The 27,875-nt window shown below is 36.0% G+C and overlaps 1 protein-coding gene across 2 annotated transcripts in view; it reads right to left on the reverse strand.

Moving 5' to 3' along the window:
• The window catches only part of PJA2 (praja ring finger ubiquitin ligase 2), a 70,327-nt gene that overhangs the window by 9,997 nt on the left and 32,455 nt on the right, over nt 1–27,875 (reverse strand). For both annotated transcript variants that reach the window (XM_024563253.3, XM_053911303.1), the window contains exons 6-7: nt 15,122–15,307; nt 9,724–9,835 (exon numbers count right to left, since the gene is read on the reverse strand). In XM_024563253.3, coding sequence (XP_024419021.2) covers nt 9,724–9,835; nt 15,122–15,307 — 298 coding nt within the window. The remainder of the gene's footprint in view (nt 1–9,723; nt 9,836–15,121; nt 15,308–27,875) is intronic.

Genomic DNA, 27,875 nt, shown 5'->3' on the forward strand with positions numbered 1-27,875 from the left:
ACACAAATAATGGAAAGGTATCAGATTTTCATGGATTGGAAGAATTAATACTGTTAAAATGTCCATACTACCCAAAGTAACTGAGAGATTTAATGTGATTCCAAAAGCATTTTCCCACAGAAATTGAAAAAAACAACACTAAAATTTTTATGCAATCACAAAGCCCCCTGAATAGCCAAAGCAAAGAATATGAAAGCTGGAGGCATCACATTTCTTGATTTCAAAATATGCTACACAATTACAGTAGCCAAAAACAGTATGGTGCTGGCACAAAAATGGCCACAGAGCTCAATGGAACAAAATCAAGAACCCAGGAGTAAACCCTGGCATATACAGACAACTAATATTTGATAAGGGGGCCAGAAATAAGTCAATGGGGGAAGAATAATTTCTTCAATAAATGGTGCTTGGAAAACCAGATAATCACATGCAGAAGGATCATCGTGTGAATGAAATTGGACCCTTACATTATACCACAAGAAATATTAACTCAAAATGGATCACATACTTAAACATAGACCTGGAACCATAGAACTGCTAGAAAAAAACATTAGGGGAAAGTTCCTTGACTTCGGTCTTGGTACTGATTTTCTGGCTATGACAACAAAAGCATAGGCAACAAAAGCAAAAATAAGTAAGTGACTACATCAAATCAAAAAGCTATGCACAGCAAAGGAAACAATCAACAAAATGAAAAGCCAAGTTACAAAGTGCCCAAGAAGATTTGCAAATCATATTATCTGGTAAGGAGTTAACATCCAACACATGTAAGAAAGTCATAAAACTCAACAACAAACCATCTGATTAAAAAATGGGCAGAGGAACCGAACATTTTGCCAAGACAAACTGATAACTAACAAGTACATGAAAAGGGGTTCCACATCACTAATCATCAGAGAAATGCAAAGGAAAACCACAATGAGATATCACCTCAAACTTGTCAGAGTGGCCATCACCAAAAAGACAATGATGTGTTGATGAAGCTGTGGAGATACGGAAACCCTTGTGCACTCGTGCTAAGAATGTAAAATGGTACGACCACCTTAGAAAACAGTATGGAAGTTCCTTGAAATGTAGAAAATAGAACTATCATTCAATTCCACTTCTGAGTATGTATCTAAAGGAAATAAAAAAGGATCTGGAAGAGATATCTGAACTTGCACACTCACTGGTGCATTATTCACAATAGCCAAGATATGGAAACAACCCAAGTGCCCATCAGTGCTAATGGATTAGATGATGTGGTATATACACATAATGAAATACTATTCAGTCTTGAGAACGAAGGAAATCCTGACACTGTGACAACATGGATGGACCTTGAGGGCATCTTGCTAAGCAAAATAAGTCAGAGGAATAAAAATAGCGCATGATATAAATTATATGTGGAGTCTAAAAGAGCTGACCTCAGAAACAGAGCGTAGAATGGTGGCTATGGGAGCTGGAGAGTGGGACGATGGGGAGATACTCATTACAGGGTACAAACTTCCAGTTATAAGATGGATAGGTTAAGGTATCTACTGCATAGCGTGGGGATTACGGTTAACAGCAGTGGATTACATACTTGAAAATTGCTAGAAGGTAAATCTTCCCTGTTCTCACCAAAAGAAATAGTAACTATGTGAGGTGATGAAGGTGTTAACTAATCCTGCTGTGATGATGACTTCATAAGTTCATCAAATCAACACATGCGTACCTTAAACTTAAATGTGTCAATTATATCTCAATAAAGTTGAAAAATGTGGTATAAATATACAATGGAATATAATTCAGCCTTGAAAATGAAGAAAATTCTGACATATGCCACAACATGAACGAACCTTGAAGGCATCATGAAATAAGCCAGTCACTGAAGGACAGATACCTTATGATTATATGTAATTGAGGTACCTCAAGTAGCAAAATTCAGAGACGGAAAGTGGAATGATGGTTGCCATGGGCCAGGGAGAGGAGGAAATGGGGAATTATCATTTATAATGTACTTAGTGCCACTTAACTACATACTTAAAAACGGCTATAATGGTAGACTTTATGTTAAGTGTACATTACCACAACAAAAATCAACCAACTAATTGGGTCTTCAGGTAGGAAGATGATTCTACCTGACAGTTAACATTGTGTTCTCATAGGTGGCAAACATAATCTTTTGTATACTCAGGATCTAGCCTAGATATTTTAGCAATGACTCATGTCTTTCCAAAACAAATTTGAGATGACTTACAATAGAGGATAGGGCCAAGGCCAAAAGAAACTCAGACTGAAAAAAGAAAGCAAAAAAAGGTTCATCAATGAGAGTTAATAAATATAGTTAATAATACTAAACACCAAATTTGACTGGATTTGCAGAAAGATATTGCAATAAGAAAATTAGTGTGCTGGTAACTGAATTATTGCCTCTTAGCTACAAACGTACCTTCCATTTCTGCTTTCTGAAAATGTATTTGGGCCTTTTAAATATTTTTCCTTTGTCCCTTAGCATGATCTTAGGCTTTGTTAGTAGCCTGAACAGACAATTATAGAAAAAAAAAGGCTTTGTGCCTCAGTTTTGGTGGGCTTGCTGGGCAGGCCCCTGCAGTGCTGAGGCCTTCCTACTGTGGGCCTTACAGCACAGATGGCTTTTCCAGCACCAGGCTCATCCAGTGCGAGAAGCCTCTCCAGTTTCACATGCAGTTTCTCCAGGGCCTGACAGCCGCAGCTTCCCCTGGCAACCACCTTGGGTGGTTTTGCAGCACAGTGCTTCCAGTTAGATGCCTCCCCATGAACAGTTTCTCCAGCACTCCAGAAGAGTAGCACACACACTTCTTTAAGAGCCATGGCTGCGTCCTCCCCAATACAATCTGGAGCTCAGCTCGAGGGGGTGGGGCGACGGGGTGCTCCATCTCAGTCCTAAGGGGATTCCTTAATCTGCTATTTCTATATTCTTTAGAGTTCACCTATTTACAATCTCTCCTAACTCTCATCTCCTGTTACAGTTGATAATTTTTATATTAAGCTTACTCTGTTCAAACTATTGTTTTCTCTCTAGTGATTGAGCACAGACTTACATAGGATTGGTTATCAGCATGGTCCCATGAAGCAAGATTGGGTCATGGGGATTGATTTGGTTAGGCCTTTGGGCTTGAGCTCAGTGCTGAGCTCCTTGCCAACAGGAAAAGGATGCTATCAATCCATGGCCTGCATTGGAATCACAATTAATCAAACTAGCACTGTGCTTGACGGCAATGAATGCCAACTACAGCATGTGTATTAGGAGCCTAGGTGGCTGGCTTCCATACTTGACCTTATTAGAGTAATGATGGCTATAAAAACTGCTCTGTGAGACGGATCCTTGGAGTACCCTTGAACATTTGCAAAGAAAAAAAATGACACACTCAGGCCCATTAACTCTAAGAGTGAAGCACACACACACAAAAAAAAAAGAAAAAAAAAAAGAGTGAAGCACAGTACGCGAACCAGTGTGTTCATGACAGTCCTAATAAAATCCCTCATTTCCGAAAAGCAGACATAAAATTTAATTGGTAAATTGTTGCATTAAAATAAGAACTTAATTCTCAGTCTTGTCAAGTTTTTCAAAAGTTTTATCAGTCATAAGTTAAAGAACAGAATTCTGGAATTTAGTAAGAATGTGGACAACTAGTTGCACTTATATGAAACTGACTACAGTTGACACTTGAACAACACAGGAGCTGACCCCTGGTACAGTAAAAAAAATCCACGTAGAACTTTTGACCCGCCTCCCAAATGTTAACTACTAATAGTCTGTTGACTGGGAGCCTTACTGGCAACATAAAGAGTTGATTAACACATATTCTGTACATTATTAAGTTGACCAAAAATGTCTAGTTTTTTCCGTAAAAAAGATACATTTTTCATTTTAACCAATAACTTTATTGATTTGGATATTTTGAGTATGTGGGCTATCTCCCACATGGTATAACATTGATTGTTCTCAATTAATGTCTCAATCTGATTGCTAACAACTTCAAAATGGTCTACCCAACCGTGGAGCATCATCCAGGAAGAAGTCTCCAGCATAAAACTTTGCAAACCACTTTCGACATGTTCAATAGGTCACGGTACCTTCTCCATACACTGCACAAATTTTTTTGCATTTGTTATGTTTTTACCTTTCTTGAAATAATAAAGCATAATACGCTGAAAGTGTTGGGTATTTCCTTCCATCACGCATATTAAAATGGCTACACAAAAACTCACCAATTTTGATGTTTTTTTTTTTTTAAATGCACGCTGATATGCCAACTGTCACAACACAGCCTAACAAAATTGTTTCAAATGAAGTTAAAGACAACTAAGTGCTATTAGAGTCATCTTATGGGAAAACAAATGAACATTTTGGCCAACCCAATATATGTATTATACTTGTATGCTGTATTCTTACAATAAAGCTAAAAAAAAAGAAAATGTTATTTAAAAATTCATGAGGAGAATTCATTTACAATACTGTACTGTATTTACCAATACTGTAGTTGACTTCATCTGTTTACAAGATGAAAAAAGATCTCCATATAAGTTCACACCCATGTTGTTCAAGGGTCAACTGTTACTTTGAACCCTCAAGTCCCTGAGCCTCCTTTTACCAGCAGAAGGAGCCTACCCTGCACAGGCTAGTCTTCCTCTACCTAAAAATTACGTGGTAATTTCACTTGGAGGGCATTAGTGCTTCTATGTTCCACAGTAAAGTTACCAGAAAACTATAGCAGCCCCAAAGGATAACTGAGGACACGGGCTCTTCAGGAACGTAGGTTTGGGTCGCTTCAGCAAGCAAAGAATCCTAACCAGCTAAGATTCTTGCTGAAGCCAGGGGAAATATTGAATGGGTTATGACAGAAGGAAACAGTAGTTACCAATTACAGCCTGGGACCAAATACAGAAATAAGTAGTAGCTTTGCATATTTTCTGTTTGCTTGTTATATGTATTTATTTGTAGGTTTCTTTAACTCTGTCCTGACCATTTTTATTTCATATAGCAGTTAACTCTAAAATTTAATATTCATAGAAAGAATATTTAGTATGACTGAGTTTGTGGAATAACTAATGCTGCCAGTGATAGATACAATGATTCTTGGGACTGTTCATCTGTTCATTCTGGGGAAAGGGTAAAAACTTCATTTGTAAGAATAGTTATATTTTGTGAAGTAGAAACATAGTTGCATTGTTGCTGGATAGGAGTTCAAACGTGTGTAGAAAGGTGTATATGGAATCCAAGTAGTGAAAGGAATGACTGTTCCAGCTGTCCATTATGATCCTATGATCCAAATTCACTACTTTTGTCAGCTCTGTGAAAATGGATTTGGGCCATTTAAATATTTTCCCTTCTGACATCTGTCATGTTGTTAAGCTTGTGCACAGAGGACACTAAAGAGACACTGTAAGAAGAAAAGGGCTTTGTTTCTGACCCCAGTGTGCCTGCCTGGCAGGCTTCTGTGGCTTTTTCTAGCACCAGACTCCTGCAACAGGCACAGCTGTTCCACTGTCTAGCTTGTGGGATGCACACAGTGGCAGGCAGATTCCTCTAGCACCCCCTTGGCCAGCTCTGCAACAGAGTGCTTCCAGTTAGACATCTCCCTATGAATAGCTTTCCCTGGCACCCTACAGGGCTGATTTCCAGCAAGTTCTGCCAGCACAGCACCACACTGACTTCTCCGCCACTCACTAAGCCACAGCTGTGCCATCTCCACCAAGGTCTGGATCTCAGCCCTGGAGTGGAATGGTGACCCTTCCTTAGGTGATCTTTGCTCTACAGGTGCTGGCTGTTCCTTATATATGAGTTTTCTGTATTCTTTAGAATTATCTTTATTTCTTACTAAGCAATCCCTTATTACTCTAATTCCCTGTAGTAGTTAATGATTCTTTATAGTAAACTTTCCTATCAAGAGATAGCAAATGGGAAGAGCCTGTTATTTGCTCCCCCCCTCTCGGAAAACTGTAAGTATGAATATCCTCCGATTCTTTATCTACTCCTCCACTCCAGACAGACTCTGTAAGAACTCTGTGCTACAAACAAAAAGAACGGATACTACTTATACTAAGTTCCATTTGGGGAGGTGATTCCAGGCTAACTATGCTTTGATACATATTAGTCTCAATGATTATCTAGTCTTTCTAGTGATTATCTACACATTTGTAGTGCTAATAAATACCTGGAATTTCATATATGTAAAAATTATTTATTGCCTTGGTAATGACATATATTTAAGGTGATATACCCAGTAAGAGCTAGAGAAACCATATTATAGCCACTGCTATGAAAATCTGTTAAGATATAAAAGTCTATCTACACCCGAGGAAGTACAAAATACTTTCAAAAGTTAGTCCAAGTGTTAGAAGATAACTAAATAGCTTAAATAGCCTAAATGAACTATATCTAGGTTTAAAGTAACACACTCCTTTGTCAGCACAAAATTTAATTTCTAAAGAATAAAATATTTAGTTTTTAAAGAGTAAAGACTTATAACAAGTGATTTAATATTGATTTTGAATGACCACTAAATGCAGATATGATAGATGACTACCATTTGGTTGGCTACTGACTTGAATATATCTTTGAATACAGCCATTTACTAAGAACTTACCCACTGCCTCATTTAGTTTGCTGAGTGCTTAAGCGCAGTCTCACAATAATCCATGATTATTAATTTTTTATCCCCATTTTGTAGACAAGGACCAGAAGCTTAAAGAGGTTAAGTGAACTGTCCAAGGTCACAGAGCCTAAATGAATCTAACTCTAAAGCCCATGCCTTACTTCATGGATTACCTTCCTAAGGCCTACACCTCCGTGTACATGAGGTGCTCTGTTAAGAATGTAAAGACTTTCCAAGGAGTCCAAGGGCAAGCAGAGTCTTGAGAGACACAATTTCAATTAACTGTCTTATGTAATCTTTCCTCAAACTATCTGCATAAGAATGCATCTTCAGTTGAAGTATCATGCTGGTTCTCTTGTTCTCACATTCCTTTTTATACTAACCTTCCCCCTACTTTATAGGTAAAAGCGTACTTCCTACCCATTCAAAAGAGCAATCTGAAATAACTGGGTCAAACTTATCTCTAATGACCGAGTAACAAATCTTTGTAGATGGCTTCCAATCCTCTCTTTCAAAAAAACCCCCCAAACTGCAGGAGGATCTAAACAACTTGGCAAGTTGATGTAGTTGTGGCAAATATCTCAGAAGACTTGAATGATAAGGCTATGATCAACTCTGTCCATCCCTTATCAATGTATTCATGTGAGCCAGGTTTCTCAATCTTACATTCATAAAGATGAAAAAACAGAAATAAAACTGATGCTAAACTATGTCTCTTTCTTAGAATACTAATAAATTCACTCATAAAGTAATTAGGAAGAAAAAAAAGCTTCCATCTCATTGACAGAAGTATTTTACCAGTAAAGTTTTACTTTATGTTTAAATAATTACTTATCAAAATTAATATATGCAATATGCAGGTGATATAGAATTTTATGCTTAAAACCTATATAATCTTATTAATCAATGTTATCCCCCAAAATTAATTAAAAATTATTTTTAGATGGAAAAAATTGTTTTTGTTAATGCTAACAATTTTAATACAATTTATTTTTTACATTTAAACTCATGAACATATATTTTTATTGCAGAGATATGATAGGGTGAACAATATTATTAGAATTTATACTAAAGAATTTTAGGTGTCAATGTAAATGTGCAAAGGGATACTTTTTCCCCCAAAATTTGTTTGGGAGCCAGTAAAAAGCTTCAATATTGTCTCAAACAGTTAAAAATCCTAACTATTTTACACTATTCTCATTCAAATTTGAGAAACACCTGTGTGGCAAATGTTCATTGACACTATTGTCACAATAGCCACTACCTGAAAATAAAGATCAGTCTAGTACTGGAAAAATAACAGAAATGAAAACTACTACCATCAAAAAGAGGTAGGGATGCTTGGGGGGGGGACAAATGTAGTTTGTCTTATTTGTTTTTGTTTAATTTAAAGAATGTTAGTGTTAAATCTAAAGGGAAAGAAATCATAAATTATAATGATCTCAGCTTCATTTTTTCAAAATAGTTAAATAAATGCATACCAGACACAGAAAAATAAAGATCTGCAGAGTGATAGGAAGACAGAGCTATATCAATTCTCTAGGGGTGAAACGTGCTACATTCAAATTTGAGTAGGCTGTTAAGCTGTGGGTAAGGGAAACCCAACACTATTAATGAGAAGCAGAAGGATGGATGATAACAATAACTCAAAGTGCCACTGGGTTCCCTGAGAGCAGACACCAATAATGTGGGGACTGTAAGTTCCCTGTACATACTATGTTCTTTCTTGCCTCTTGTCTTTGCCTGTTCTGCTAACGCCTTTATTTAGCATGACCTCCCATGACCAATCTCCTTGGCTCCTCTTTCAAGATGACAATCAAAACATCAAATTTCCCATTAGTAACAAATAACAAAATTTTACTTTAATTCTCAAAACTTCTTTTTAAAGATATCTTCATATTGGAGGAGGTCATAAATTACTAGCATAAGAATGGAAGGGACTGTTTAACTACTGTGAAACCAGACCCTAAATTAGATGTATTCCATTGTGGTCACTTAGAATTTATTTAGCTCAAGGAAGTTAGTGATCCTTAATCTTTATATGTTATATCTGATGCAAGTTATGCTGTGCCGTTATTTCATATGTGTCAGAATTTGGCAAGTAAATGATCTGGGAAAGGCCCTAAGTGTATCATGTTTCATGATGTTCTTTTGACTCTTCTCCTAGTATGGTCACTTGGAGAACAAACACCACAGAGCATAACCAAGGGCAATGATCTCCATGGAAGTTACACACAAATTTAAAAAAGTGATGCCAAAGCACCGTGAACTTAAGTGTCTGTGCATGTGTGCCTGTCTCTGTCTACCTACCTATTATCTAACTTATGAATCTAATCTGGACTTCATAATCTCAGAAAATTTCAGGATAAAATGCTACTATAATGCGTCTAAAAGTTCCCTCAATCATTTTTGTTCTCTCACTTCTGACTCAGTCACATTATTACTGTTTCTCTTACTTTAGAAACCACTTTTGAAATAGTAATTTAAACAAAGACTTCTATAACGAAACCCACTGGTGAAGTGGGAGTTTCCCAAAGTGAAAGTGCTCAGGCTTTTGACCTTACGTAAATACAATTACGAAAGCGTTTTTGTGTTTTAGTCAAATAGAGGAAAAAAGGCAAGACAAACTTAGGAACCAAATGTGCTACATTTATTAAAGTATGTGTGTAGGTGGGGATGAGGGGGAGTAAATTTTCTAACTGCATTAAGCAGCAAGATAGCACTTAGAATCCATAAGAACAACAAAAAAAAGGAAAGTGATTAGTGTTGTAATATATTCTTAGTGATCTTTAATTTCATTTCACGAATATACCTGTGCAGGTATGTACAAAATATTCGGATTCAGAGACACATATAATTCAATAGAGGAAAAGTGCATATGCTAAATGTAAGCAAAACATGTTCCCTTCTGTAGTGAAAACTGGGAAATCAACTTTAGGAAAATTGGCAGGATGTCAAGTGTAATTTATATACACATACTGGTGGCAATCGGCATTCACTAGTTGTTATTAAATTGATGAGAAAATCATTCACCTTTTCTTAAAAGCAGTTTAAAAAAACCTTTAATTTATCATTTTGCACCCCATCAATTTATACATGGGCATGAGAGTCTCTAAAATACCTCCATAGCCTGGGCTAAGCGTTCTTCTAGTGCCATGTAGGTGAGGAACTGAGGATCCACATAAGAAATAGCTTCAGCAACTCCTAGTCCATCCGCAAAGCCATCAAACAGACTGAAAAAAAAAATATGACCATGATTTGGGAAATCTTTATGGTGAAGACAATTATATTAACATACTGGTAAGCCAATAAACATGCTACTAGCTAAAAGCCTTAAAATATTTTAATATAAATTTTGTGAAGGGCAGAAAAAAACCAATGAAGTTAAATGCTAAGCATAAGGGGTTAAGATACCACTACCTCTTCAAACGGCAGCACCACACTGGCTGCACAGAATTCACAGGAAAATTTTCTTTATATGTTTCTAGTTCTAACTTTGGGGACTGCTTATGGCTAGAATAAAGGTAGTACTTTTTCCCTCCTAATTATTTCCCATTTATTTCTCCTTCTGTTTATTTTAGTTTCCAATCTAAATTTAGGTGAGAACATGATAGAAAGAATTACTGCATTTTAATTCCATCATTAGTGAAAGCCTTTTTTCTTGTCTTACCTTGTACTACTAACATTGGGCTTAAAATATTTGAGTTTATCAAGTCTTTCTCATTAATCTCTCTTCTTCTATGAACTAGGCCTCCTCCATTAGTATTCAGCTTGAACAATATTTAGCTCTAAACTGCTCTCTCTTTTTTTACTTAAGGACTGTAAGCCTCTTGAAGACAAGTATGTCTTCATCTGGCGCTAATTGCCTCTTCTTCCACATCTAGACATACACATATTCTTCTTTTTCCTCTAGTCTTACAAATACTAAGCATTTCAAAATTTGGAAATCAGAAGTATGTCCTCAGTCCTATTCTTTTTTAATTTGCTCCACTGGAAGTTACATTCAAGTCCATTTCTTCAATTATCCTCTCTGCAGGTAATTTCTAAATTTCTACCTAACTCCAAACACCCTCTTGAGCTCTTGACCTACATTTTTTAAGGTAATGTGCCCACAGTGGGGCACATTACCTTAATGAATTCCTATCACCTCAAATCCAAGGTCTCCAAAACTGAGCTTATTTTGTCTACCTAAAGTCAAACTACTGTTAACTTCCGTGTTCCTATTGGATATCATAATCAGAAACATACAGTCACAAAAACTAGCTCGAAATATTTTTGATGTCAACCTTTGTGCCGTCATTAAAATTACAAATCTGTTGCCCAGAGATACGGATGTATTCTTATGAAGAATATGTTATAGCTGAGTAGTATCTAGAAATCAGCAGGTATCATATGGTACAAAGGAACGACATTCTCATACAATCACAGATTTTAGAATGGTAATTAAAACTAAGAATTAGTGAGTCCAACCTCCCTTGCAATACCAGACCTCCTGCATCTAGCAGCGAGATGTAGTGCAAAGAGGAAGAAGAGCCCTGGAGTCAGTCAGGCAGGAATTTAACTTCAGTTAACTGAGTCACAGTTAAACAATGTGAAAATTTTAACTTTTACTGTTTCCTCATTTACAAAACAAACTAAATGAGTAGATGCACTCAGGTGCTTAGCAGTGTTGGCACCAGAGTAGGTAGTCAGGAAATAGTACTACTATTCCCTCCATATGGAAAATACACTGCTTTTTGAGGTGGCATGTGCGAGGGTGGGAAAGCCCTATTGGAAGTTTGAAACTTATTGTGAAGCGCTTAGTTCTGCTTGCTGAAGCAACACAAAGTATGACCACTTTCCTTCCATAGAAAACTGCTTCAAATAGTCAACTATCTCCCAATAATTATTTTATTTGCCAGGCTAAACAAATCCAGACACTCAAAGCATTACATTTGGTTGTAATTTGGTCACTTCAGAATGATCAGCTAAAATTAAAAATTCCGGTATCATTCATTTGGCAATCATCATGGTAGTAATTACTTTAGACAAGAATTACTAATGATACTAAAACAAGTGGATATAAACTTGATAGTTTGAGAAGAAATTGGTTATATAGTCTCAAAGTATCTTCTCATTCAACACCTACTATTTATAAATGAAAAAAATGGCATCTGTACAGTGAAACAATCTGAAAGAAAGCACCTTAACACCTTAACCAGTAATGGCACAATTTGACATCACGCACCTGCTGAAATAAACTGAGAAGACAAAAGATCACTTCTATGGTGTTCCTGCTAAAAATGTGTAACTTGAATCTAATCATGACATCAGACAAATTCAATTTAAGAAACATTCTACAAAGTAAGTGGCCTATACTTTTCAAAAATATCAAGTTTACGAAAGACAAAGAAAGACTGAGGAAATGTTGAAGACTAAAAGAGACTAAAGAAACACGGTAAACAAATGCAATGAGTGGTCCTGGATTCAAGTAGAAAGAAATTTCTCTAATAGCATTAGTTGGCTAATTACAGACATTTGAATAATGTCTATAGGTTAGATCAGCAATTTTCAACTGGTGTTCCGCAAGAATTTTTAAAACATGAGATACCTGACAATTTAGTCAGGGCACTGACCTCTTTACCCTTACATTCTCAAATAAAAAAAAAAAGATAACAGCCAACACAACAATAGTTGTTCAGTATGAATGAATCAAAATTATACCTATTTTTTGTCAGATCAGCAAAAAAAAAATTTGTTAGCGTCCTGCAGAACTGTAGCTGTTTGTGTGTGCCATGAGATGGAAAATGGTGAAAACTGCTAGGTTAGATAACTACTTTATCAGTGTTAACTTCCTGATTTTGACAATTTTATGGTGTTAGATAAGAAAATCTTGATTCTGGAAAATCCATTCTAGAGTATTTATGGGGAAAGAGGCATCATGTTTGCAACTTACTTGCTAATGGGTCAAAATGCCATAAATACAGAACATATAAAGAGAAATAAAGAAAAAAAGAGAATGAAAACACAAATGTGGCAAATGTTAACATTTAGGGAATCTTAGTTAAGGGTATATGGAAAAATCTTTGCATTATTTTTGTAACTTTTCTGTAAGTGAAATAATGTCAAAGAGCTTTAAAAATTTTACTATTAAATCATGATTATATTCATATAAAATTAATTTCTCAGAACTTTCTCAGGTTAGTAAGTAAAACCCCGATTTCTTGCAGAGAGACAGAGAGGTTACGCAGTTATCAAAGAATAAATAAATGGTACAGTTGGGATTTGTATAAATCCCAAACCCACGTTTTCTCCACATCAACTCTTACCACACCAATCTACAAGACACTCTCTGGGTATTATTCTGCATGACTTCTGTCACTTCACCAAAACTAATAAACTTTTGATAGAAGACTTTTTCCATTTTCCTTTAAACTAAAATAAAAAAAAAAAACAGAAAAAAAACCCCCAAAGCTTAAATTTTTTTCCTAAGTAATGGTAAAACTAAAAAAAAGTGTCAAAGTTTGGCTTTAGAGATAAGAACTGCTGCTCTTTGCCACAGCCTTTCCTTTTAGTTATGAAAATGACATGCTATTTTCACCTTATGAACCTTCCGCTACCACCACAGGATATATCACAATATAAACATGTAATGAAGTGTTGTTATATCCACATAAAGTTCAAAACTTCTGTCTTAAAAAATCAATGCTAAAATGCTATTTATATTAAAAAACAAAAAACAAAAAACAAGTACTATACAACTCCTGCTAATTGGAATAATTAGTAACATCTCTAAATTCTTAACACAACAGCCATATCCAGAAAGTTAGTCAATAAATTAGAACACAAATTAAAAATTTTCAAATTTAAATTAAAATTATATTTAATAAAGTCCTCCTCAGTTATTTATTCAAATTTTTATGCAGAACAGCCCTTTTTGAAAATTATTTAGGAATACATATCAAGATCTTAAAAAAATAATTCCCAGTAATGTTCCCCTATGAATCTGTCCTAAAGAAATTACCTGACATCAGAACAAGTTTCATGGGGTAAGTGTGGGGGGTGGGGGAATTTCACTGCAGTATTTCAATGGGGAAATGGTCAATGAAATTTTAGTGCGTCTATAGAATGGAGCGTCTAAATAATGGAGCTGTAAATAATTATTTTTACAAAATTTTGAAAAAATGTGCAATAAAAAAATGAAAGCATAATTGGTTCCTGATATACACAAATGATGCTATATAGATAATTCTGTTAAGTTACCTGCCGAGTTCTTTGAGGAATGAATGACTTCACATATGGAAAGATAAGACAAGAGAATAAACAAGTTCAGTAAAAGGGTAATGGGCAGATAGAGGAGGAAGTGAAGGGAGCATCAGGATCAGCAAGCCTACGATTAGAGGAAGTCACTGATTTTCCATAATGTTTGGGAAGTTAGGAAGTGGATTTTGGAAGGCGGGAATGTTTAAGATAGAATTACAAATTGTTGGTGGCTGTAATAAAACTGCACTTATACTTCTACAAAATAGTCAATAAAAATCTGCTCTACACATATAATTCTCTCCCCCTTGGAAGTCAAAATAGAAAATGGTACAGAGGATTTCACAGAGATGCTGAGTTTCGTGTCTGGAGCAATTTGGAGAAGCGCAAAGAAGTAGCTACACACAGCGAGAAACTGAAGACACAAAGGAGGCCTTAAAGACTTACATAAATCTGCAGCGTTATCAGGGGATATAAATGAATTTTTCTTATCTTTATTTTTCTAAGTTTTCTGTAAAGACATTTTAACTGGAAAAACAAGACAAATTTTTAAAAATATATCTGTGCAGAGATGAAAACATGGGTAGTACTAAGCCATATTTTTTTCCAGAAAAATATTACAAAAATGTATCAGTGGGAACAAACATCCCCTATTCATCTCAATAATTAGCTGCTTCCAAAGGGCTACTACACACTCGAAAGATACATCTAACTTTATAAACAAAAACAGTTAAATTCTAACCATTACATATCATAAGTAACGACTATAATCCACTTCATTTATATGCTTTTATTTGAAGCTATTCTTTGTCAGCATATATTTAATACTTTCAACATCTCCGGGAAGGTACAATTATATTTTCCACATAAAATATATGTAGAAGGAAAACTATATTCTTACGATTCTGAATCAATCACAGGTTTTGAAATTCTTCAAATAGTATTCAGGATCTTTTCTTTCTTTTAAAGGATCATACTAAGTACTATATTTAGTATATAAGGGTAAATTTAAAAGTTGGAAATCTCAAACCCTAAGTGTATAATTCACCGGGATATAAGGTAAGCTTCAAGAGAGCTAAATGTCAAAGAAGGAACAGGTCATTGACTGGAATAAAGTCCCTGTAGGAAGTAATATCTGAAATGAGCTTTGAAGAGGAGGAAGATTGACAGATGAGAAAATCAGAATACTTCTTTGATATCAGAGATTCCATTTTATAATTTAGAATCATGAACAGATTCTACTCAATGAACAATTACAGTCATAACACTGTACTACATACCTCCAGTCCACATCCAAGTCTTCACTCACACTGGAGTCGTCCTCAAGGTTATTGTTACCATCCAACATGAAAGCTTCTGGCTGTGCAAATTCATTGGCCGGCTCATTTCCTTCATCACTGCTGCTTTCATTGACTTCATTGTACTGTAACCAAGGAATTTCTCCTTCTTCCAAAGATGTCTGTTCCCTAATACAAACATTTTTAAGAGAAGAAAAAATATTATTTTAAAACACATCATGAATTCTTTCTTTAAAGAGTTCTATTTAGTACAAGTAGATTCTTTCTGAGTTCTAAACTCTCAGTACTTATGATTTTATAAATCTGCTTTCTTTAAATGTAAAAGTACTTAAAAGGGAAGTAATTTTGTTATAGGGTCACATGTATGTAGAAATACCTCTTAATTACATTAAGACCTATTTCTTTGATATAGAAATTATCTATTCTCCTGTATTTCCTCCTTTTGCAGAAGAAAAATAAAATTTATTTTAGAAAATTTGAATTGTTAAACACTGCTCTTGAATAGTTTCCTTTCCCAGTTACAATAAAATCCAAATGCCCCCGCCTGGCCTACAAATCCCTACATAAGACATGCTTCCTCCTTGGCCCTCTTCTCCAACTGCTGACTCTCACTGTATTCCACTGTTCTCTACATGGACATCATCTCCACCTTGGGGCCATTTCCTCTACTTGAAATGTTCTTTCACCAGATATTTGCACAGCTACTCACTCCTTGATATTCAAGTAGGAGTAAATGTCACCGCCTCAGGAAGGCTTGTCTTTGACCACTCATTTTATTAAGCTAATTCTCCTTAACTGACCACCACGTCACTCAGCTCATTTTCATTATAGAGCTTACTTTTACTTATCATTTTCTTATCTGTTTATTGACAGTCTTTCTTCCACTAGAAAATAAGCTCATATAGACAGAGGCAGACAAATTATTGGTGCAGATCAAGAAAACAGGGAAGAGGAGCAGTTTAGAACAGCAGCGAAAAGTATTAGTCAATAAATGATATTGGGACAACTGGGTACCCACCTGGAAGAATGGAGGTTAAATTTCAAAGTCTTATTTACCCTTAAATAAATTCCAGATCTACTTTTAAAAATGGTCACATATCCCCTCCACCACTAAAAGAATCCTGAGGCAACTTTCACAAAAAGTCTGTCATTCTAAGCATGATATAAAACCTTGACGTCAAAGACAGACTGTTAAATTCTACAACATGCACATTAAACACTTGCGGGAAAGTTATACCACCAAAAACTTGGACACAAAAATCAAACTGAGTAAAATTAATTATAATACATCAGAAACAAAAGGCATTTCAGATAGGTAAACACAACTTGCCTCCTCGCACAACCACATCAAAATTACAATCAAAATATAGAAAACCATCACTTAGAACCATCAGAAATCAAGCTGAATGGAAGTCTGACAACTACAGAATTAAAGAAACCACATCTATGCAGACTGGTAGGAGGGGTGGAGATGCGGAACAGGCTGGTCTCACATCCATGTGTGGTGGATGAAAATCCAGGAGGGATATCTCGAGAGCGAGGTGTCCCAGCCTCATACTAGGCCCCCCAGCAAGGGTTCCAGTGACAGAAGATAAGTCCCCACAACTTCTGGCTGCAAAAACAAGTGGGGATTGAGTCCATGGAAGAAACTTCTGGAGTCCCAAGCAGTTCCCCTTAAAGAACCTACACACAGATTTACTCAGACTCATTCCCTCTGAGCTTCAGCACTGGGGTAGGAGTTGAAAAGTCACCAGAGGTGTACTGGGAGGAACTGAAGAGTCTGGCTTCAGGGTGAGAGCTGGGGAACAGCTTTCCCCCAGACAGAAAGGAGGGTGGAGGCCATCGTCCCTTTGCTGAGGCCTCCCCTCACAGAGCAACAGAGCTGGCAGGCAGGTGTATCTGAGACTATATCAACCTCCATAACATTGTTTGCCCCACACTGGAGATTTCCTGAGACTCCACCCCACCCAACTTACATGCCCACCCCAAGTGTTAACCTTGACTTTTCCATATGAATGGCTGGTCTTGGCTCAGGTTTCACAACTTCCTAAATCCTATCAAACAAGCAACAGCCAGCCTCAGTGAACCCTTAGCCCTGTACCTCTTGCTACATGACTCAGGCCCAGCACTAGCAGCAGCCAGCTTAGACCCACAGCTTGGCTTTGCCTGGGAATCTCCAAGCCCAGCACAAGTAGCAGCCATCTTAGATTGCTTTATAGCTCAGGCAGGGTGGCCCTGGGCCAGGTGGGGGCTTACCTTGGCCTGTACCACCTGGGAAACCCCAGAGCCTGTGCACCCAGTGGACAGCTACAGACCATGTCAGAGCACCACCACCCTGCCCCTGCACAGCTGATTCTCCACAGAAAGGCAGAGTTTGGTGGTCAGTGGTCACAACCAGTCTCTGCAGCTGACTGGCCTGGGTGAATCCCTCCCACTGACTTGCCAACAGCAACCAAGGCTCAACTGCAAGAGGAGGGTGTACTCAGCCCACACCTTGAGCATACCTTGAGGACCCAGCCTGGGTGAAAGGGGAGGCTGTGCCACTGGAACTACAGGACATCTACTACACTGGCCACACTACTATGAAAGGGAGTCCTAGCAGCTCCACCTAAGATACAAACAAACACAGGGAGGCTGCCAAAATGAGGAGACAAAGAAACATGACCCAAATGAAAGAACAGATCAAAACTCCTGAAAAATAACTGAACAAAATAGAGATAAGGCATCTATCAAATTCAGAGTGCACAACACTGGTTATAAAGATGCACAAGGAAATTAGTGAGGACCCCAACATCATAAGAAAGATCCAGTCAGAAATGAAGGATACACTAATTGAAATAAAGAACAATTTACAGGGAAACAACAGTAGAGTGGATGAAGCCAAGAATCAAATCAATGATTTGGAACATAAGGAAGCAAAAAACAACTAATCATAACAACAAGAAAAAAGAAACCAAAAAATCAAGGATAGTGTAAGCAGCCTCTGGGGCAACTTCAAGCATTCCAACCATCTTATCACAGGGATGAGAGAAGGAGAAGAGAAAGAGCAAGAATTGGAAATCTATTTGAAAAAATAATATAAGAAAACTTCCCTAGTTTGGTGAAGGAAATAGACATGCAAGTCCAGGAAGCACAGAGAATTCCCAACAAGACAGATGGAAAGAGGCACATCAAGATTAAAATGCCAAAGGTTAAAGATAAAGACAGAATCTTAAAAGCAGCAAAAGCAGATAACTATCTACCAAGGAGTTCCCATCAGACGGTCAGCTAATTTCTAAAAAGAAACTTTGCAGGCTAGAAGGGATTGACAAGAAATATTCAAAGTCATGAAAAGCAGGGACCTACAACCAAGATTCCTCTACCCAGCAAAGATATCATTTAGAATTTAAGGGCAGATAAAGTGCTTCCCAGACAAGAAAAAAAACTAAAGGAGTTCATTACCACCAAAGTAATTATTATATGAAATATTAAAGGACTTAAGAAAAAGAAGATCAAAACTATGAAAAATAAAATGGCAATAAATACATGTCTATCAACAATTCAATCTAAAAAACAAACTAAGAAACAGGAAAAAGAGACATAATCATGGATAAAGAGTATGTTTTGATGGTTGCCAGATGAAAGATGGGTATGGGGAATGGGTGAAGAGGTGAAGGGTTTAAGAAAAGTACATATAGGTAGTTACAGAATAGCCACGGGGATGTAAAGTGCAGTATAGGAAATGGAGTAGCCAAAGAACTTACACGCATGACCCATGGACATGAACAACGGTGTGGGGATTGCCTGACGGAGTGGAGAACACTGGGTGAAAGGGGGCAAAGGGAGAAAAACTGGGACAACTGTAATAGCATAATCAATAAAATATTATTTTAAAATAGGCATTTCAAGGCTGCAATGAACTGAACAAATGGTACTTTATAAATTTGCAAATTAAAAAATTATACTGGTAGGATTTCCTTATTCATTTTATTTAATAGAAAATACCTTTTAATATATCAAAAGCTGGTGAAATATTAGAGCATGTAACATTCAACTTGTGTTTTAAGATGAGAAACGTTATATAACAATTTATATATTTCAACTTTAAGAGCAACTATAATTAGAATTCTATTCATTTTAACGTGTAACTTTAAGTTTTGGGTAAAAACATTTATGAAAGGGAGGCAGACAATGTCCACATAAAAAAATTAGCACATTTTAAACACATAGGAAAGAGTATCTCTTTACATACCTAAACTCATACATGTTTCTTTAATTTCAGATCCTATACTATACTTCAGGATAACAGGTTTATAAGATTTAGTATCTAGTACAGCCCGTCTAGTAAAATCAGAGAAATTAGCATAACAAAATATATTTATTTTGTTAAAAGTTTAACATCAAATAAACAAAGATAGTGTATGCTTTCCTTTTGTGCATAATTAGTCCAGTGAAAATTTAACCCATAATGGATTTAAAACAGAAAAATCAAACTAAGAATTCCTAAGCAACAGATCTTTATGCACAACTTTATGAGGGCAGTCACCACACGGTGTTGGAACTTTTCTGTTGACTCACTTGTCTCCTGAGACGGGGAGTTTCTCAAGCATGTACAATATTGTCTCATCGTTGTAGCTTCACCCCCTGTAACAACTGCTTAGTACATAACAGATACTCTATACGTGTTGCAAATGTAATAAATCCTTGAAAAACAATCTTATCAAGCCTAGAATAGACCTTGGAAATTTCTGTTATTTCTAATGTATTCCTACTAAAAGTACATTTCTTTTTCCTGTTATGAAGACATCAAAATGACTCAAGCAACTCCATACTTCAGACATACATCATAAAACTCAAATACACTGGTGAAAAGAATTCAGTATAAAAAATATTAAGGTATGGGGTTTTTTTAATTCAAAGAAGAAAACTAAAATAAGAAATCATCATAATAAGTCAAAACAATTTATAATACATCATTAATACTCTTACTATATTACCAATTCTTGGCTAAATATTTTGTTTAAACATTTGATTCTGTCTTTAATAATTCATTTTCGTACAGTTATAGGAAATACGTGGTATATGGCATGTGCTTTCAACATGTTAAACAAAGTTAAATAAATTCCTACCATTTGAAATGAATCTTCACAAGCTTGAAGAATGGCAATGTGCCAGACCAGAGTTACCTTGATAGTGTAAAAGAAGGAATTTTGCTCTTTAAAAAAGATTCTGAACAATAGGGTCAAAGGATCTTTCATCTTGTTTAGCTAACGGCAGAAATAAATATCCCCTTGGGACTGTAAGCATATTGTATCTCAGTCTTTCTCTCTCCATATACATTCACAGGGACGCACAGCCTATTTACACAGTCACAAAAATTTAGATCTTCAGTGTCCTTTCTTCATTTTGGCAATTCAAAAATCAATAAAATGGCATTATAATGTTATGTAGTAATGTATGAGACCTAAGAAGACAAATTATCTAATCATGTCTCCAAATTGTCAATTCTGACAAAGCAATCCAGTATACGGAAGACTGGAAGCTTGTAACTACCACTACCAACCCCAGAGTCACAGGCATTCCACCTGGGAAGGGAAACTGCCAACTTGCCCTTCCTTTCTGAGGATTTTTCAGTACAACTTGGAGAAAATGAACGCTGCTGCCATGACAGAAAGCTGAAAATACCCAGCATGTATCGCCACAACCTATTCCCAGTGAAAATCTTAGAAGACCACCTGCACCATCTATTCTCCTGACCACAGGCTACATACACTGTTCCCTGAGACACACCGTTGCTCCTACCCAGAAAACGATGAAGACCCCTTTTCAATAACAAACTAAATTTAATAACATTCCATGCATGCAATTATTAAAATTATCAAAATATATTAAAACCTAAATATTTTAAAGAAATTTTCACTGCAAAGTATTAAACTTTGCTATCATATAGTCATGCATCATAAAATTTTCTGAGAAAAAAACAAAAGGCAGACAGATCAAATTAAACACCTGAAAACACTAACTGTTCTGATTCACAAATCTGAGTAATTTCCTTTAAAATCAGCAATTAGAGTATCCATTATTTGCAGCACAGAATTTCAAATGTTTGGGTTAATACCAACATTTTAAAAGGCCAAGGCTTTCATAAAATAAAGCTATCTTATAAAAAATTTACTTATAAAATTCTGAAGAGTATAATAAATATTCCCAATTCACTGGTATTTAACTAACTGATTTCATTTTATAACTCAAGATACATGTAAGTAGTTCCCAAGCTTTAGGTATAAGCTCACTTTTAATAATTCTAATTGTATAGCAAATTTTTAAGATTTCAAATCCCTATCTTGGAAGGAAAGTAACTTAAATTTGAATCAAGAGTCAAAAATCCTAAAAGGGAATTAGAGCTTACAAAATCAAGGGTACCCTGTTCCATGTCATCCAGTCGCAAACAATTTATTAAAAATTTTAAAGAGTATTTACAGTTTGTAAAGTCACCAGAAAAGCTGAAAAAGCCTGAATGAAAACACAAAAGTGTGATGTTACTAACTTTAAATTAAAAAACCCAAATCTCAAATGGACACTCACTACTTACTGTCCAGCAATTACTCCATGTTTCCCTAATAACTTTGTTGCCCAGCTCTCTGAAAACCTATTTCTCACCTTTTCTTCTTTCCTTCAAGTTTACAACCTTCCTGTCCTCAGCAGCTCTCAACATCTAGTAACGATGAGAACACTGGAATCACTAGACTCAGCTTTCTTCCCAGAAGCAAATCAACAGACCCACTGACCTACACTATCTTCCCACTAGTTACAATGGAGGAGTCTCTGATCCTAAAGGCCCTCTCCTTGAAATCTGAACCCCAACCCTTATCATCTTCTTAAGGACTTCACCTTATCTTCCTACAATTATCAGATACTCTTTTCTGGAACATTCTATAAGCAAACCATCATATTTCTTATTTTGGGGGGCTGGGGAAAATGCTTTTTGAGGCTCAACATCCAACTGTGGTCCTTTCCCTTTTGTAAAGAATTTGGGACAGCTACTGTCTCCACTTTCTCGTCTTCAATTCCTGTTACTGTTTTTTAATCCTCACCCCAGGGTATGTTTTTTAATTGATTTTAACTAGAGAGGGAGGGGGAGAGAAAGAGAGATACATTAATGTAAGAGAGAAACATGAATTGGTTGCCTCCTGTATGTTCCCTAACTGGGGATCAAACCCATAATCTCGGCATGTGCCCTAACCAGTGATCAAACCCGCAACCTTTGGTGTACGGGAGGACGCTCCAACCAACTGAGCCACCTAGCCAGGGTCTGTTATTTTTTTAATTCATTTTTTCCCAATGCAGAATATACACAATCTATTTAAGTTAGAAAATATATTATTTTGAACACCCATAAACCCAACACCCAAACCAGGAAACCAGAATATTACCACTGACTAGCATACACCTTGTACTCTACACCCCCCACCACCCCCAGAAAAAAGTACTATCTTGATATTGCTGTTGTCATTCCACTGCCTTTTGAAAAAAGCTTTCACTATTATTACAAACTTAAACAAGATATTTACTTCTGCTTGTTTTTAAGCTTTATGAAACAGATTCCAGGAACAGCTGTTTTCAATCAGTATTGTATCTCTGCATTCATCCACGTTTTTGCACATAACTGTGGTTCATTCATTCCCATTGCTATATAATACTGCATGTATGAATATGCCATTAATTTTTCTGTTAATCAATATTTGGGTAATACTCAGAAGTAATGCAATGAAACATTCTTATATACAACTCCTGGACCATACGGGGAAATTTCTTCAAGGTATATACCTAAAGTGGAATAGCTGGGTAGTCTACCATGCAAATGTTAAAATTTTTTACATAATTTCAGTGAGTTTGATCTACTTTGTATCTCAACAAGCAGTGTGTAAGAACTGATTCAGCCCTGGCTGGTGTGGCTCAGTTGACTTAGTGCCAGCCTGCAAACTGAAGTTCAATTCCCAGTCAGGGCACATGCCTAGGTTGTAAGCCAGGTCCCCAATTAGGAGCATGAGAGAGGCAACTAACTGATCAATGTTTCTCTCACACATTGATGTTTCCCTCCCTCTTTTACCTGTCCTCTTAAAAAAAAAATATGTGTGTGTGTGTGTGTGTGTGTATAAAATCTTCAAAAAAAAGAACTAATTTATATCTTCCAAAACCCCTGACATTGTCAAATTTCCTAATTTTTGCTAATCTAATGGGTTAATAAAAAATGATACCTCTTTGTGATCTTAATGTACAGTCCCAAATAGTAATAAAGCATCTTTTGATACATTAGTATTAAAAACATCTTTTATTCATCATTAATACTTCCTCTTTAGTGAATCATCTAGTCAAGGTTTTGATCATTTTGCAATTAGTGGTTTTTTTTTTCTTTACTAATTTCTAGTTCTTTATACATTCTACACATTAAGACTTTATATTCTATAAATACATTCTCCTAGTTTCTCTTTCCTTTTCATTTCCTCTTCTTTTTGTATCTGTTTACCCTTTATTTTCCCATTATGCCATAATGATGAAGACTTCCACCAACAATGGCTATGGAAATGGTGCTAATGAGCACCCTTGTCTTGCTCCAATTTAAGGGCAGATTTTTAAAAAACTATTCATTGGAGATGATTTCTATTTATTTATTTATTTGCAGGATACCTTTTATCAGGTCAAGGATATTCTATCCTAATCCTAGTTTCTGAGTTTCTATCATGATGAGATGTTGAACATCTTAAGTGATTTTTTCCTCCATCTATAGAATCTACTATAAATTTTCTCCCGAGTTCTGCTAATGAGGTGAATGACATTTACAGGTATTCTACATGAAACTACCTTTGCATTTCTGGAATAAACTCAGATTCGTAACTGAGTTTTATCTTTTAAAATATTAATTTCCAAATTTGAATTTCCAAAAATTCTGTTTAAGATTTTGACATGTATTTTACATTTTTTAAAATCCTTACCAGAGAATATGTTTATTGTTTTTAGAGTGAGAGAGGAAGGGAGAGAGAAAGAGAAACACTGATGTAAAGAGAAACATTGACTGGCTTCCTCTCATATACACCCCAACAGGGGACTGAACCTGCAACCTAGGTACATGCCCTGACCACGAATCGAACACACCACCTTTTGGTGTACTGGATGATGCTTCAACTAACTGAGCCACCCAGCTAGGGCTGGCATGTATTTTTAATGGGGGCAAAAAAAAAAAACCCCAACCCTGTGTATTTTTCTTTACATATTCTTGGTATTAGGCCTTATTGGCCTCCTGTGGCCTTATCAGAATGATCTGGAGAAATAGCTCTTTTTCTATGCTCCTTAAGAGTAGAGTGACATGATCCTTAAAAGTTTAGTTTAAGATCAAGAGAATTAGTTTAAGATTAAGAGAATTCAGCTCTAAAACCATCCATATCAGTTGTTTTTCTTCATGGGAAGACTTTAAACCATTGATTACCTATCTGTAATAATTACAGTATTACTCAGGCTTCCTATTTCTTCTTGAGTATGTTATGATGAATTCTGTTTTTCTAGAAATTTGTCAATTTCTTCTAAGTTATCAAATTTACTGATACAAAGTCTACAGTAGTTTTTAATATGCAGTCTTGTTGTATTTTCAGCTGTATTCACTTATGTATTTCAGTCTTATTTATTTGTGCCTTGTCTTTAACTTCTTGTTCACTACCCAAATAGATTATCTTTCTTTCTTAACCCTTTCAAAGTTTCAACTTCTGATTTCTTTAACCTTTGCTCGTTTTTCCTAATTCTAATCTCCTTATTTTCTTTGTTTATTCTAATATTCCTTTTCTATTTTAAGTTAAATGTACAGCTCCATTTTCAGCTCAAGTATTTTTTAAAGATAAATTTCCCTTTAAATACCAGTTTCATTGCAACCTACAAATGTTGATTGGTGGTGTTTTTATTATCATTGACTTGTAAACATTTTAAACTTCTATTATGATTTGTTCTTCGTCCTACTGGTTATTTAGAAGAAAGAATAATTTAAAATGCATAGGGTTTTGAAAAATTATATTTCTGTTATTTATTTCTAAGTTAATATAGCATGTGGCCAGAAAATACAGTCTGCAGGATACTGATTCTTTGAAATGTGTTAACCTGTACTTTGTAACCTAGTATATGTTCAGGCTGTGTGTGTTTGTGCATTCCAAATAAGGCAGTATTCATTAAATCATGCTTGAATGAGTTGTTAAAATCTGTTAAAGATAGATTAATTTTTTTATATCCAGGAATCATCAGTAATTGAGAAAGGTATTTAAAAATTTTGTAATGTGACAGAGTAAATTTGTCAATATTGTCTAGTTTGGTCAAATTTTGAATGCTTTTTTTACCTTTAAGTGTATTTTGCTAATGTTAATAAAAATGTTCCATTTTCTTTTAGTTAGTATTTGCCTGAAATACCATTTCTTACCCTTTTATTCTCACTCTTTCTGTATACTTATGCTTTCAGTGTCTTTTGTAAATAGCAGTTAACTTAAAGAAATCCAACTGATACACAGCTGTCTTTTATAAGCAGAGATTAGGCAATTTACGAGGTCTGTCCAGAAGGTATCCTGCCATGTAATAAGAACAGAGACATTTATTGAAGAAGATACAAGAAATACTGTACATAGGACAATGATGCCTCAGTCTCCTTTCAAAGTAGGCACCTTGGGACCTCACACAGTTCTCCCAATCATCATCTGCTGCCCCATGATATTTTCCTAAATCTCACTGATGGTCTGAAATCTCTTCCCTTTCAAAGGTGACTTTAGTTTTGGGAAAAGCCAGAAGTCACATGGCGCCATACCTGGGCTGTAGGGGAGCTGACACTCCAGGGTGATTTGATGTTTCACCAAAAAACTCTGCACCAGATGTGATGCACAAGCCAGAGCATTGTCGTGATGAAGCTGCCAATCACCAGTTGCCCATAGCTGCAGCCTCCTGAATCATCTGAATAGTTTCCGTGGAGAAATGCTCAAGCTTAAGGCAAAATCTGATGCAGATTTGTTGCTCTACTTGCTCATTTTGAATGCAACAGCCACACAGTGCACATGCTTATCAATGGTGTCTACGGCCCCCATTGACTAACACAGCGAAGTCGTCAGTGTTCACACATGCAAACTCCAGTCCACTCTCCTTGGCTGCCAGGTTACATCGATGTCCCACAAACCATTCTCGTTATATTAACAATGACTGGACTTTTTCTGGACAGACCTCGTATATTTATTGCAGGATTGTTATACCTATAATCTATATTTTTCATTTTAAGCTTTATGAAACAGATTCCAGGAATAGCTATTTTCAATCAGTATTGTATCTCTGCATGCATAAAATATAATCTATATATAATCTATAGTCTATTTTTTGTCTGCTTTTATGCCTTTTTCTTCCTTTCTTTACTTTTATTTAAAGTGACTTTAAATGTTCATTTCCCTATCTTAATTCCTTTCTCCTACGCTATAGGATTCTAGTACATATTTACTCTTGCGGTGGTTATCCTTGGAATTTTGCCATGCAAATTAAACTTTTCTCAGAAGTTAACTCTCAGCCCTCTCCCAAACAATACATTTCAACTCTGATCTCCCCCTTGTCGACTTAAATGTAACTGCTGTCCAGTGTTTCAGTTCTGTCCTCCCCACCTCCCACTTTTATCTTTTAAACAAATTATTGAGTTTTATTATTGTAGGGTATCAATGAAAGTAGCTGATGACTCACAACTGTGTTTAATACTCATATATCTCTACATTTAACTACAATCAGGACATTTTCCTTAACCTAGGAAGTTAAATATGCAAGTGCCTACATGCCATCTACACTGCACGTCTGTCCAAACGACACTTAAAACTTCCCCAAAGAAGTTATTTCCTATTTCTCTCCCTAGACTTCTTCGTCTCAGTCAGTGACATTAACACCTACCCAATGCTCAACCAAAATACCCAGTCATGACTGATTCCTCATTCTTCTTCATCTTACATGCAACTCACCCTATTATTTATAACTCAAAAATATTCTCAAACCTCTTCACTTTTTTTAATCCTCAGTGTCATCTCCTAGTCCAAAAGCCAAACTTATCCCTGTTCCCCTTTTAAACTTTAGTCCCTTTCCAATTCAATCTCCACATAACGCTAGAGTGATCTTTTAAACGTGTGTCAGATCAATTACTTCTCCAGTTAAAATCTCACTGATCTCTGAATAAACTCCAGATGCTATATATACATCCTGCAGTCTGGTTCCTGCTCACTTCATATCATATCCTTCTTTTCACTCATTCACTTCAGCCCCACTCCATACATGCAAAGCCCTTTCCTTTCCAATACCTTTTCTCTGACCTTTACTTTTGCCCAGAGAGCTGTTCCTCAACTGCTAATTCTCTCATATTGCAGATCCCAGCTCAGTCAATTCCTAAGAGAAGTCCTCCCGGAATGTTCTAATTAATGTAGGCCCCTATCAGTTACTTTTTATGAAATTAGTGTTTTATTTCTTTCACAGTAATCATCGCAGTTTGTTACTTATCATGTTTGTATCTTGTTTGTTATTTGTCTCTCCCACCATAATGTAAGCTTCACAAGGGAATCTCATTTGTCTTGTAAACTGATACAGGATACAGCACAATGCTTGGCATATATTAAACGCTCAAAAAGTAGCTGCTGAATGAATAATTACTATCACAAATACATATGAACCACTGAATAATCTCAGTAAACTAAGTTGTGATTAAAGATGATAGAAC

Source organism: Desmodus rotundus, chromosome 1 (genome assembly GCF_022682495.2).
Source record: "Desmodus rotundus isolate HL8 chromosome 1, HLdesRot8A.1, whole genome shotgun sequence".
NCBI lineage: Eukaryota > Metazoa > Chordata > Mammalia > Chiroptera > Phyllostomidae > Desmodus > Desmodus rotundus.